At 41.6% G+C, this 14,834-nt stretch overlaps 1 protein-coding gene across 8 annotated transcripts in view; it reads left to right on the forward strand.

Annotated features, from left to right (window-relative positions):
- The window catches only part of Unc5d (unc-5 netrin receptor D), a 524,519-nt gene that overhangs the window by 490,572 nt on the left and 19,113 nt on the right, over window positions 1-14,834 (forward strand). For all 8 annotated transcript variants that reach the window (XM_048456515.3, XM_048456517.3, XM_048456516.3 and 5 more), the window contains 2 exons: window positions 4,933-5,097; window positions 13,233-13,411. In XM_048456515.3, the coding sequence (XP_048312472.3) occupies window positions 4,933-5,097; window positions 13,233-13,411 (344 nt within the window). The remainder of the gene's footprint in view (window positions 1-4,932; window positions 5,098-13,232; window positions 13,412-14,834) is intronic.

Genomic DNA, 14,834 nt, shown 5'->3' on the forward strand with positions numbered 1-14,834 from the left:
CACTGTGTCTGTTACAAGTCACTTAGTCCCAAGTCTCTATTACATTTAAGGTTTAAATACTAGGGAGAAAAAAGATGGATGAAAAGGCCATCCACTTGTAGACTCCTCAAAAGGAATTCCAGAACCAGGGACACAGAAGGAATACCCTGAAGAGAACAGGACTGGGGATAGGGGTCATGGGGTGGAGGTCGGAAGGTGGGGCAGGTACCTGTAGACCTCCCAGAATGCAACAGCACTGACCAGAGCCAAAGGGCACTGGAATACAAGGAATCTAACACACTTTACTACTAGTGTGGATTGGAATTCATGAAGGTTATGAACATGTATAAATATTTGCCTTCTTTAATTGAGCCTAGTATAAGGAGGGTCTAGGAAGGCTGAGAAACAGTTTCATTTTCCCAATGGCAGGAGGCTTCTCACCAAAGTCTTCATTTCTACTTCATTTTTCTAACCCCAAATTACTTTCCACTACCCTTACCCACTAATCTCTGCCCGTGCCATTACTAAGTCCCTCAGATTGTGTGAGTGAGTATTATGCCAGGCTTAATGGCTAAACTGTATTTGTTCCAGACATTATTAGATCAAAGCACTTTGGGTTGGATTTGTGGTCAGCCTACTTGGACCTGATGTAGATCATTGTGTGTACTGACAAACTTCGTATAAATAGCAGAGAAAGAGTATTCAGTAGGGATTAGTGGTTAGGAAATGACCACTAAATAACCCGCTGCCCCATTTCTCTCTCTGTTTATCTCAGAGAGATGTTGTAGAAACAGAAAATCATGCTAGTCCTGAGATCTGGTCTCTTCTTCAACCACTAAGTCTCCCTGTCATCTTCCAGCCCGAAGCATGGGAAGCTGGAGGTGCTATTACTATCTCTTTCTGACTGCAAATTGACAGTCTTGAAATTGATATATTACAATTGGCACACATTCCAAGATGGTATCCTGTTTAGTTTTTGTTTTTTTCTGGCAGATGGAATTTCCAAGGAACTACAAGCCTAAGAGAAGGGTTCAAAAAATATCTGCCTGTCAAGATAGCAACAGTTGCATGACAGGTTGTTTTGAAACAGCATGAGTTAGGTCTGTGTCCTGAGCTCTAAGGAGATGAGGCCGTGTTTAGGAGGATCACTTTGATTTCTAACCAGGTACTGGAGCGATCCATCATGCAGAATGTCATCCAACTTCTGCATGAGAGAAGGGAGGGCCCGTCAGCAGCACCCACTGACCTTGGCTTAAAGAAAAACCTCTATCCATAATGCTAGCCTCCCCACGTGACTCATTCCTTCATGCTTTCTTCCCAAGATTCAAGATGACCTTAATTGAGGATCCACTACAGCTGCCATCTACCCCCATCTTGCCCTATCTGGGAGATAACTAAATAACCCTGCTCTCAACAGGTCATGGGACCTGATGCTTCTTTACTATAATTTCCCTTTGTCTTTACTGAGTCTGTATTGGAAAACTTTGATAAGCTTTATAGTGGCATTTATTTACTTATTTAGAACCGATAAAGCCCAAAGTCAGGTTGTCTTGTCCCTGAGATAAAGACAGCTGTCTTTGCAACATGCTACGAGTCTTCCAAAAGTCAGTGTCTGTCTCCTTCTAGGCTAAGATTTGCATTCTCTCCATCTGCTAGGAACGTAATTATAACGGGGACCAGAATGAAAACATTTCTGGAATTCTTTAACCGCACATAACTTTGCTATCCTTTGTCCTCTGCACAATTTCTGCGCAGTTTCTCTCAGCTCAGTGAGCATTGTTGGTGATCTGTTTTTGTTTTGTTTGGGGGACAGGGTGGGTGTTTCTCCCCTTCTCCTCCGCTTTCTTCTTTGGGATAAATGAAAGCAAAAACAATTGCCTTGAAAATACACTAATCGCCTGGCTTGCAGTTCTATCATTTTTTAATGTTTTGTTGAATACTACTGGCAGCTGCTATTCAACAATGAAAAACTATCCCTTCAGTACTGTCTTAAAAACAGATTTCAGAGTGTTTTGATTGTGTACAATGGCACGGAGAGATAGGAGAGAAGACATTCTTATGCCGAGTCTCATGTCTTTCTACAAGGAAAGACTATCTGTAGAGAATATTAGTCTCCTGTGTTCCAGTGTTTGAGAAAAAAAATACAGGAAACTTAGCAAGTGATATGACAGGAAACACTTGCAAAGAGGTGGTCAGTACCATTGTGGAAGAAAATGTGAGCATTGCCAAGGATCCCAATCCACAACAGAAAATGGAGATTTTTCTTGAGGTTTTGAACTGGGCTCTGTCTAACCCTGAAAGCCAAGTGCTTACATTGTGCTGTACTGACTGAATGTCAGCTGTCCTAGCAAAGAAACCCCACTGGTTGATCTCACAGTTCTGTGTTGTAGTTGGTTTTTCTGAAGGAGACTTACAAAGTAGCTCTGCAAAACCAACCGGTGAAGAGATTTCATTTGAGAGATTATTAGACAGAGAATGTAGAGAGCAGGGGCAGGTCATGAAATGGTTGACGCCTGAGAAGGCCAAGCAGGAGGCTGGATTTATAATGTGAGGCACTGAGGTCTTCTGTGAGCTATCAAGGAAAGGAATCATGGGATAAAGGCCAAGTTGCTAGGTAACAGTCACATCAGTATCTCTCATGGCTAGAGGTGATAGACCGTGATGCTGTTCCTGATGGATGCCAATCAACCGACTTCCCCTTGATTCTCCTGTGAATCCCCACACCCTGCCAAGCTTGTCTAGTAGAGACTAGAGGCAGAAGCGTGTGAGACAGGATTCATTCAGCTCCAGTGAGGTGTAAGGGGGTTTGCTAAATGACCATGGAAGAGAGATGGTAAAAAAAAAAAAGGCCTAAGAAGTAAATGCCAAATAGCATTTGTAGAGTGCCTCAGGACTACAGTGCCAGAGACTGATGCTGAGATAAATGCCAGGATGTAGCTATTAGAGCCTTGAGAAGGGAGATGACAGTTGGTCTTGTGCAAGCAGATGGGACCGAGTTCAGTGGGCAGAGGGAGATGTGTAGGAGGCTGAAGCATTAAGCAAGAGTAACCCATGGATTGCAGAATGGGAGAAGACTCAGGAGAAGGGATTGTGAATGCTGTAAAGCACAGTCATCCTTGAGGCCTCCTCTGCTCTCTCTGTATATCTTCGGAGGAAAGTCTACTGACTTTTCTTTGACTCAGGATTAAGAGCAAACACAAAAAAAAGTCCTACACAGTTGTGTTCTTGCTAAGATGGATGGCAATTGTGAATGCCTCATGTTTTCTCTTCTCCAGAGCTTGCTGCTGTATCCTCTTTAAGCATAACGCAATCTAAAAATTTTAAAATCCATCTATCATTGGCATGTTCTCCAGAAAGGATCTGTTGCTAAAATCCCTTCCCAAAGGGAGATATAAGCAACATCTCCTGTTCTTAAAGTCCCAATGACAGGCAGAGGCACTGTCCACCAAATTTCACTCTTTTGGGTTTCATTAGATGCTTCTTATGGAGTCTGGGGTGCTCCATACCCCAAAAGGTTGCACCTAGAAAGCCATAACCGAGCAATCATGAGGGCTTCCCCATAGCTAAGTCAGTGGAGCCTGCCTCCCCTAGTCTCCCTTGGCCTATATGTACGCTTGCTCCTCCCTGATCCTTACAAGTATCTAAGGCAGAGCTGTATACAACTATGGCAGGAAGCCATTGGATATGTAGGTGAGGCTTCGCCTGAGACGTCTATCCACAATGAGGGGATGGAAACAGTCAACAAGCCTGGCTGGGACAAACCATCTGCAGAGCTGAACAGCATAGTGCTATCCAAAATTTGTGTTTGTATCTGTATAGCTTTTAGAGAGAACTGAGAAGCAGATTATACAAAGAAATGTGAACACTGGAGCTCAGGAATAAACACTTCCTCGAAGTGAATAATTAGGACTGTGGCCACGGCCTTCTAGCACATTACAGGCCTATCACCAGCCACACTTTGGAGTTTCCAGCTTCCAGTCCTCATACATCTCTTGCCACCTTTCAGCTGCAGCATTGCAGAAAATTATATTTTTAGCAATGAAGGAGCAAATTAATGAGGTGATAAACAGAGGAAATAAAAGTGATGATGAGGGCTGTTAGAAGCTGGGCTTCCATGGTCATTGCCAAGTCCCCAGACACATCTGACTAGGAAGGAGATACTTTTTAACACATAAAAACAAACAAAAAAAACGACAACAAAAACAAAGTAAAAGCAAAATGCCTTTGTTAGCATGCTCCAGCAAGTATTAAGGAAAAGGAACAATTCTGGTTTAGTAAAGCCTACATTTGCCACGGAGTTATATAAGTCACTAAGCATGGGACAAAACCTAAATTGTTATAATTTCTTATTATATTGTACAGGACCAACTGTAGGCGATTAGATAGTTTTGTCACTATGGGTGTTAAGCATGTCTGTGTCCCTTTCTGGGTCGTGTACAGCTGTATCAGATACGTTGACTATTTGTCCCTATACAAGTCACAAGTCTACATGAGTCTGTGGTATGGGCAATTAGTTCTGGCTAGTCAATTTCTCAGTATAATTCTCACTTACATGAGAAGATCGCGTTCTACTCCTGGCTTATATAGAAGGATGAAGTACAAGAATCCTTCTAAAGAAGATAAATTTTAGTGAGAAAGGTTAAATTTTAGTGGTATTCATTCTAATTGTGTGTGTGTGTGTGTGTGTGTGTGTGTAGGAGTGACATCTGAACTCTTGCAGCATGGCTTAGGAATTAAAATATTATCAATTGGAATTGACATTAATTACTTCTGTGCTGCCTGGCATATGTTGAAACATTATTTCTGTAATTCCACCAAAGTCACTTAGGCAATTATCTGTGCAATGATCACCATCATCATCATAATTGTTGTGACTAAGTCTCTCCTGTTCTGGTTTCTGGAAGCAGGGCTCTGCTCTTCACCCCCTCTCCTGTCCACCCTTCCCCACTGCAGGAAGTTCCCTTCTCCCGAGTGTGGAGCAGCAACCGGCAGCCCTTGCACTGTGCCTTCTCCCTGGAGCGCTACACGCCCACCACCACCCAGCTGTCCTGCAAAATCTGTATCCGGCAGCTCAAAGGCCATGAACAGATCCTCCAAGTGCAGACATCCATCCTAGAGGTAAGTCTTGGATGTGGGTCCTTTGAGCCCCTTCCTAAGGGACAGTAGGAATAAAGAGCACATATGTGTCATGGCTCTGCTGTTGTTAGGAACTTCAAAACGTAGGCTCTTGATTCTCATTTCCAATGAGGAAGACCACACTTTCTCAGACTCAAAACTGAACTGAGCATCCCACTGAACAGGAACCTCACCCTTTCTGAGATCCTAATCAAGGCACTGTAGAGAGACTTTTGGGGAAGGAGCAGGTACAGGGATTCTTCTACAGCAAACAGTTTCCTAATTCATAGCAGACCTGGGATACTTGCTGATGTGTCCATGGTAGATCAACACAGTAGTTGAGACTCAGGTGGTCACTGGGTTATTTATTGCTCAGCTGGTTCTTAATAATGCTTTAGGAGACAGTTGCCTTGTCTAATTAACCTTTGAAGACCCTCACCACCCTCACCACCTCACCTTTCTCACATCCATGTCTTTTTGTTTATTTTGTGAGCCACCAATTTTAACATGTAAATTTGTCAGCATGCAACTCAGTTTCAAGTTTCCTTCCTTCGAATGTGTATGACTGTAATGCATTTTCACTTCTTTGCATTTTTATTTCAACTCATTATTTATGCAAAGTGAGTATTGCTAATTCCCCAAATAGTTTTTCGGAGGCCTGGATAGCTTTCCCAAGGATCGTGTCTTACAATTGATAGCTGTCTTAACTGATGTGTATGTGCGCTGTTTGCATTCATTATTGCCAATTAGCATTTAGTACTGAAGCAGCTTTGATGGGGAAAGTACATCCAGAAATCTGGGCAGGGTATTTTTAGAAACTCTTTCATGAACAGTCCTGGCATATTTAATGCAATACATTTCCCAGATAAAATACAAACAAATGTTATTGAAAACTTTTTTTTTCTTAGATTGTAACTTCTTTTAGTAATAGCTCATCCTGAAGTTAGATGACTTATTTTATTTCTAGTTTTTTTTTAATTGGTTAAATTTGCTGACAGCTGCATACATGATATAATGTGGTGCTTCTCAACCTTTCTAGTGCTGAGACCCTTTAATACAGTGCCTCATGTTGTGGTGACCCCCAGCCATAAAATTATTTCCTTGCTACTTCCTAACTGTAATTTTGCTACTGTTATGAATTATAATGTAAATATCTAATATGCAGGATATCTGATATATGGTCTTTTGGTGGTTGTGACCCACAGGCTGAGAACCACTGCTGCCATGCATGCTGGTTACTCTCATTTCTCATCTTTTATTTCCCTCCCACCCCTGTCATCGGCTCCCCACCAAATCCCTCCCCCATATCCATGTCTTTTTACTTGTTCATTTTGTGACCCACTGATTTTAGCTAGGACCATCTGTCTGACCAATGGCTTGGAACTATCCATTCGCGTGTGGTGGGTTCATTAATGCATACACAGCTGAAAATAGTTACATCTCTTGCCCAGAACCCATCAGTAACCAAAAGTTCAGCAAGCAGGGGTAGGGCTCTCTGTGTCCCTGCCCAATCCATGATTGGCAGTTGACAGCCCCAGTCTTGGGCAGACAGCTGCAACTGACATGAGATATGTTTGCAGTGGCTGTATCATCTTATTGCCCTTCTTTCTGTTTTCCAGCCCTTACATTCTTTCAGTTCCCTCTGTGATATCCGTGCCCCTTAGAGGGAGCAGTACAAAAGCCCCATCTATGGCTGATCACTCGCCTCCATCACCCTTCCTCACCATCTTGAGCAGTCATGAGTCTGCCTTGACTACCGTTTACTGCAAAGGGAAGCTTTCCTGATTAAGTAGCATTTGTCTATGGCTAGAAGCATAAATATTTAGAATGCAGTTTGTCACCATGACAACTTGGCTAAACAACAGAAATAAGTTCCCCTCTGGGGCCTATGCCTCCCCAGCCTTGGTTTTTAAAATGAGAAACAAAAGAGAAACCCCCCCACCAAAAAAACAAAAACACCTAATTTTCGAGTGCACCCATCAAAAGGCAGAAGAAACAGGCATCAGACCTGGATTGCCTGACATGTCTGTTAACAGGTCAACCAAAGAATTCTAGGTTTGAAAACTTTGTTGTTTTTTTTGTTTGTTTTGTTTTTGGTTGTTTTTTTTTTTTATAAGACACCTAAATGCTGCGGATCAACTTCTGCTATTGAGGAAATTTACAGAAAAACAAATTAGGAGGATTGGTATGCTCTAATACTTTCTGTTATTGCTTAACTAAATTCGTGAAGCACATCAAAGGAAAATCAGCCAAGAAACCCAATCCTTTCTACCTTTTGTTGTTGATCTCTTTTCTAATGATTCAAAGTTAACCGTGACATTGAGCCATCAAGAAGACAAGCATCACAGTATCTCTGGACACTGGGAAACAAGTATCAAAATAGCATCAGATTTGTTGTTGACTGATAATAATTGGTTCACAGCCTTCTGCATTTAGATGCTTTACTGCTCTTTTCATTCTGTCAAGGATTGGTTTATTAATTGCTTAAAGTATTACTGCAGGAATTTGGCCCAGTTCCCAAGCATCTTAGGCATGTCTAATTTGCTAGCATTTTCTGTGTTAGAGGACAACTAATAACTTCTGAAAGACCCTGTATTTTAGGCTCTGTTTTATTTGTCACATAACCATTATGGCCCTGTGGATTAAGTATTACTGCATTCCCAATTGTATGTGATATAAAATATCAAGGAGGTTACTCTTCTTGGCTAAAGATACTGAGCTAATGAGATGTGCAACCACAGTGCAAACAGAGAGACCTGACTGCAGGCTCAAAGTCTCTACTTACTTACTATATTATTTCAGGACCCCAAAATGAGCCTCATTGTGACCAACCATCATGCAAGTGTTCATCTTGGGAGCTCAGGCACTGGTGGCAAACATCCCAACACCAGTAATTTTGTTCTTAAATACATAAATGGAGTGATGGGACAATTGATTCTCTTGTCAAAAAAAAGAAATCAGAACTATGGAGGTATCTTGGTCCTTAAAGAGCTTGTGGTGCAAGCATGTTGCCCTGAGATCACTCCCCAGAGCAAGTGTGCTGCTGTGTGTTTCTAATGCCAGTTCTGGGGAGACAGAGATATACAAATTTATAGAACTTACTACCACCCTACCCTAGAAGGTAAGCTCTAGGTCCAATGAGAGATCCTGTTTCAGCAAAACATAAGGCAGATGGTTCCTGAGAAGAAACAATACTCAAGGCTGTCCTCTGGCCTCAACGCACAGACACACCCACAAGTGTAAGAGCACATATGCCAATACACAAAAGAAGAAAACATAGATTGCCAGTGTTTGGGTGATGGAGTATGTCAGTGTTTATTTTATAGGTGGTCAAGAAAAGAATGTGTATCATGTGTGTGCCATCATTGAACTGTCTCTCAGTCTCCTTCCAGTGTCTGGGGAAAGGACACATCTGGTGGTCAATAACAACTGTTGTCTTTTTCTAAAATTGACTTTCATAGTAAATGGTTTAAGCAAAGGACTGAATATGGACAGTGCTCAGAAACTGATTGCTGGGGCTTCCCAGGAAGGTGACATTCTAGACATGAATGACTTGGAGTAATAAACCAGTTTTGAAGGGCGGTCACACTTCCTGGTCACCAGGCTGGAAACACTGACTTTAAGGGTTTAGAAAGTTCCATAAGTTAGCCTCTAGGGCTTATTGAGTAAACCCCATCACAATAATATGGAACTTTTGTAGCTTTTGATAGATGTCATTGATTTTATTTTCTTAATCTTGTTCCCCCAATCCCTATGCATTTCAGCTCAGGATATTTATTCTTTGTCTTCTTTGCGTGGGTTCTCTTAGTGTCACAACTTCCTATATTTGACAGCAACCATGAAAGATGTAAGCATGTGCGTTCATGGGTATGTATGTATATTACATGTCTAAGTCAATGCAGTGATCATACTCATTGAGACATTGATTCTATGCGCTGTTACATCTGTCGTTTCCCTTCATGTGTCTGCTCTAAGTGATTTTCCAAATAAATACCATCTTTGCAGTGACACTTAAATAAAAGGTTATAGCCAAAATAATATACTTTTTTAAAAATTTATTTGGGCTAAATTGTGTCAGTCTTTCGTAGCACTGAATTCCTTCCTCTTAGGTGCAATCCTGTCGAATTACATGACTACTGGTAACTGAGGCTCTCTCAAATCAACACTGTCATCTATCTAAACGTGTAGCCTGGAACACTCCAAGGAACAGGAAAGAACCCTCACATAATTTATCCCACCATTTTTTCCCTAATATAATATTATTGAAGACAGTTTTGGGTAGAAATGACTTAAATGAGAATCTTGGATGTTACAATTTTCCCTTTAAGCAATTCTCTTATCTTTCCTCCAAAAGTAGTGGAAGTTGGGGGATAATTTGTCTGCCATAAAATAGAGCACTTGGAATCTCTCGGTGATTTACAACTCCCTATGCAAGCCAGGTAGCAGCCGCTTATCTCAGATGTACAGAGCATGAAAATCTACTGTTCCTCTGCATATTTAATTTAAACACTCAGAGAATGGGATGTACCTACAGCATTCTTATTACTTGGTTCAGATGTGTTTTAGAATGCATCATAAATGTTTCATAAAGTGCCACCCTGGTAGAGGGGAAATATTTAAGTTTGAAAATTTTAAGAGTGAAATGGATCCACTTATTAAAGTGTAATAAATTCGAAAGTGCTTAGTTTTAAATTCAACCTCATATGTTCTAGTCATATATTCTATTCTTCAAAGGAAAGCCGCTTTCTCCTACTTCGTTTTCTGCTTTTTCAAAGTGGCTTCTCTCCTGCCAAGAGATTCTTGGGGGTTAAACTATCCTAACTTGTCTCAATGCAGCCTGAGATCCAGTCTGATTATTTTGATTTTGAAGAGTGCAGTTAGTAGGGGACTGCTCAGTTGGTCACATGCTTGCTGTGAAGCATGGGGACCCAACCTCAGATCCCCAGCGTGCGTGTAGTTAGAAGCCAGGTGAAGTGATGCACATCTCTAAGTCCTTTACTGTGGAGGCAGAGACAGGAGGATCACTGGGACTTGCTGTTCAACTGGTAGAATCACCGTGCATCAAGTTCAGTGAAAGACCCTTTGTCAGTGAATAAGATGGGAAGCAACTGAGGGAAATTCCCAAAGGCTACCCCTTTCCCCAAGCCTCATGAACACACACAAACACTTATTTTTTAGGAATGTAGGGCCTTACCGTTTTTAGCCAAGTGCTCTACCAACCAAGATATATTCCCAGCCCAAGATTCTATTATTCTAAACAATTCAAGGTAGCATGTAGTTGTCGAAAGCTAATTTTGTGTGTTGTAATTATTTATCCTGGATCTTTATTCATTTTTTTCATGTTAAAGCCATCTTCCCTTAGGTTAAATCCTTTGGTACCGTTTCACACAGGAGACTCTAGTGTTAACTTGAGTAAAATTCTTTTTTTTTCCCCTTTGGGTCCGTCTTTCTTCTCTCTTCCTTTCTGCTCTAGTCTTCAAGTCATAGAAAATATGTAAGGAAGCTATCCCTACTTGATTTGCATTTTTAGAGGCTAAAAGAAGTTTTACAAACCATGATAAAAAATAATGTCTACTTGTAACCTATTTTATGCAGTAAGAAGCTGAGTTGGTTTATTTTATAACCACACAATATATCAGAACAGAACTGTCCACTCTGTCTGGGATAAGTACCTATCAGTCCTAAGTCTATTCAGCCTATGCCTACCATTCCTTCAAGGCTAACTCCAACACCTCTTCCATGAAGACACTCCTTCATATAAATTTCCAAGGCATAGTGTTAATATCACCTGCACAGGATCGTTCATAACCCCTCTGCTCTGTGGATTTCCAGTTTGTTTTGAAGCAGTAAAATGGAGGCTGGCGTAGTAACTAGGACATCCAGCTTGCAGTTTCAGGTGTGTCACAAATTATGTGGGTGGCTTTTTACAAGCTTTTATACTGTCTGCCGTGTCTGTGGACATTGCAGGAAGTCTCATTAGGGAGCTGAGAATAAAGGTTATATAGCATCCAGAGTTACAAGCTAGGGAGGATAGAGTCCTCCTGCAAAGCCATTTAAAAAGACTGATTTTTGAAACTGCTTTTGTTATTAGACCAGACCAAACACCAACACTGAAAGAATCTGTATAAGATTGTTCTATAATGTAGTATGGAACAGCATGGAAACCAGACAGTAGAACTTAAATGATAACAGGAATTTGGGATACTGGTCCTTACACATACGTTTGACCATGAAGCTATTCTGTCTTCAAATATCTTAGATATGCTTTGGGGCATCCTGGGTTTTCAACACCCAAGCCATGCCACCATGTCCAGTGATAATGGAAAAAGTAAGAAACACTGCCAAACATTTATAAAACCTCTCCATCAGCCAGACACTTTAGCTGACAGACTTTGAAGGAAACTTGTCACACCCAAGTTCTTAGAGTTGCACAAGCCTGACACTTCTCTGAAGAGGGTCACGATGGCTGCAGTGCCCACAGTAGAAAGATATTAAAAGGTTAGGAGTCATGGAGAAATCAGTACAGGACTTAGAGCAGTGATGAGCCATGTGCTGACATGAAGAAGGATGCAATATGCCATACAAATGCTAGTTGAGTGGGGCTTAAGGCCTCGTCATCAGTCCCTCAGCCCTCCTTGCCTTCCTTTTCTCTTTCAACATAACAGATTATCATCAATTTAATGCCATAAAGAAATGCTATTATTGTAAGTCAGAAGTTCACACTTGGCATAGCTGTCTTCTCTGGTCAGGATATCACTAACTGAACCATGAGTGAAGATTGGCTAGGGAAATACTCTTACTGTAGCTCAGAGTCCACCCTTGTCCAGATTGTTGCTACAGCTCAGTTCCTTATCCTGTGGGATGCTGGTCCCTGCTCCATATGATGGCCATAGACCATGGGTTATTTTGAGCTCCTAGTTACACATCTCCTTTACAGGCATTTAATTCTCAGCATGGTCATTGCCATCTTCCTCCAAATCTGGGGGTACATCTCAGTGGTAGCGGATTTGCCTATCTTGCACAAGGCCCTGAATTCAATACCCAGTACAGACAAAAGAGGTGGGGAAAAAAGGGAGAGAGACATAGAGACAGAGGAGACAGAGACAGAGAGAGAGAGAGAGAGAGAGAGAGAGAGAGAGAGAGAGAGAGAGAGAGAGAGAGAATACATTCCAAAAGACTTATCCTTTTCTCCTTTTCGAGGCTACCTAGTTAAGTTTGACCCACAGGGGAAAAGGAGAATAATTAAATCAAAGCCATCTGATTAGGTACTTTAATTATGTCAGCAGTATCTCTTTTATTTTATGGCATATAATAATCATGGGCTTTATTCCACCGGATATTTGTGAATTCTTTAGATTCTATTAGTCCACATGACTAATATGCAGCTACTGCTGCAACCTGACAGATACTGTCCTTGTGACTTTATTTGAATGCGGTGACCGGACAGTTGTGTTGCACTGACATAGCAAATCCTGACTGGACAGCCAACTGTCCATTAGAAGCAGGTGGGCAGACGGCACGCAGAGAAGCTACCAGCCAGCACACGGGACACAGCTCACGGAAGTGTGGTCTCTGGCAGAATCTGTCTCACGGAGGGGACTTAAATCAAAACCAAGATTTATCACAGTGCCACACAGCTCCAGGACTGGGAATAGAACAAGCTTCTGTAGCATTAACATACAGTCTCCCCTTACAGCTTCCCAGTCTGCTGCTTTGATCAGCCCATTCATCTTTGGCCTCAATGACTATCAGAGGGTCATTCCTCATACTGAACCCAAATCTGTCACCAGGTGGCTTCTTCATAGTAATCCTCATCTATCTCCTAGAGCCCTAAAAAATAAAACAAAATAAAATAAAATAAGAAACACTCAATTCTGCCTTTACCAGGCAAGGCAGTATACTAAGATCCGGTGGCTTGTGATATCCCTGTGGAAGAGGCTCCTGTAAATCTTTAGGACATGACAGATGGGCCACTAAAAAGGGTCCTTACTATTTTGAAAACTAAGGAACCTGTCAATGTGTTTTATGTATGCATTTTGATCACGCGCCTTAACACAGATTTTCGAAAACAATAATAAAAAAAATGTCAGCCGTCTTTTCCTTTGGATCTGACCATGCATCACTTATCTTGTTTATAGAGTGAACGAGAAACCATCACTTTCTTCGCACAAGAGGACAGTACTTTCCCTGCACAGACTGGCCCGAAAGCCTTCAAAATTCCCTATTCCATCCGACAGAGGATCTGTGCTACGTTTGATACCCCCAACGCCAAAGGCAAGGACTGGCAGATGTTAGCACAGAAAAACAGCATCAATAGGTAATTGGGGGCAACTTTTGAAAATGCTTTGACTTAGCAAACCCTGAGAAATGAAGCGAGCTGGGGTAGCCACGTGGGATGGTTATCATGCTGGATACTCTTGTCCACTTTTGGATGGACAAGTTAAACTCTGGTATCAATGCATCAAGTGTCTATTGCCATCTCACTGTGCCTCAGAGCACACTACCAAAAAGTCGTACATTGGTTTTGCACTGTGTCCAGGTTTGTAATCTGGGTAATTCAATCAGAAGCCTACACTGTGTTATCCTGGTGAATGATTAGGGCATAGTTTACACTGGCACATCAACCCAGGGCAACAAATATCTTGCATGTCCCCTGCCCATCAAGAAATGGTATGCACTGCTTGGCCCCTAATGAGTACATACTTAGTCTACAAAAGTGGGTACCTGCATACAAGTTAGAGGGCATTTTAGGACAACGTTTAGATCTGCCACTAAGTGAACAAAAGTTATCTTCACACCACCACCTAAACAATGTGCTGCAGAAGGTTGCAGTGCCCCTTACTTCGTGGGTTAGTTGCTGCCCCGTCCTAGAGTCGACTAGAACAGAGAAACCTCTCTTATGAGAAACCTCGCTTATGCTCCATTACCTCAGAGGAGCAGAGGCATGGGTAAGCTCTGCAGAGCAACACCCATGGGTAGTAGAAGCCAGGATTGTGCTGGGTTTGGTATGGCTCGTGTGGATAAGGCCTTGATAAATCAAAACTCTTCTCTTCATAAATCTCATGCACCCCAAAGTAGCTGATAAGAGTGGGTTCTACCAAGATTATTTTTATTTTCCTTGCCTTTGGTACTATTGCTTTGTTTTGTTATGTTTTTGTTTTCAGGGGGAAAAAAGGAACCTCTTATTTTCTTAATGCTTGGCTTTCCCTTCTCACTTTTTCTCCCTATTTTCACAGACATTATACCTGACTCTTTTTCAATCTGAAAGAGGGGGGGTATGTGTCTGCCAAGAAACGATGGAATACAACTGTTTGCCTCAGAATGGATTCAGAATCCACAAATGAAAGATCCAACCAGAAATCAGGAGGAGGCACTGTTGCCAGAGAAAAATGAATTTACAGAGAATAGGCAGCTCCCAAGAGAATAGATACCTCTTTGAAAAGGCAAAGGCTTATACTGAAAATGGAAGCATTGAAAAATATGAATATGCAGTAAAGACAATAACTTAGAGAGTTTTCAAACTTAGTGGGTTTGACAGAGGAGAGAATTCTTGGTTTGTCATCCGTGAAAACAAGTGTGTTAAGTTCACTTTCTGATCAACGTGGACACAGAATGATAAATGAACCCAGAAAAATGAATTTTGTTGAGGGATAAGGAGGAAAAGAAAGAGGGGGAAAAAGGAAAAGAGATGGGATGGGAGGAGAAGGGAGAAGGAGAGTAGAGTACAGAAGAGGAGAGGA

This window comes from Myodes glareolus, chromosome 23 (genome assembly GCF_982192425.1).
Source record: "Myodes glareolus chromosome 23, mMyoGla1.1, whole genome shotgun sequence".
NCBI classification, from domain to species: domain Eukaryota; kingdom Metazoa; phylum Chordata; class Mammalia; order Rodentia; family Cricetidae; genus Myodes; species Myodes glareolus.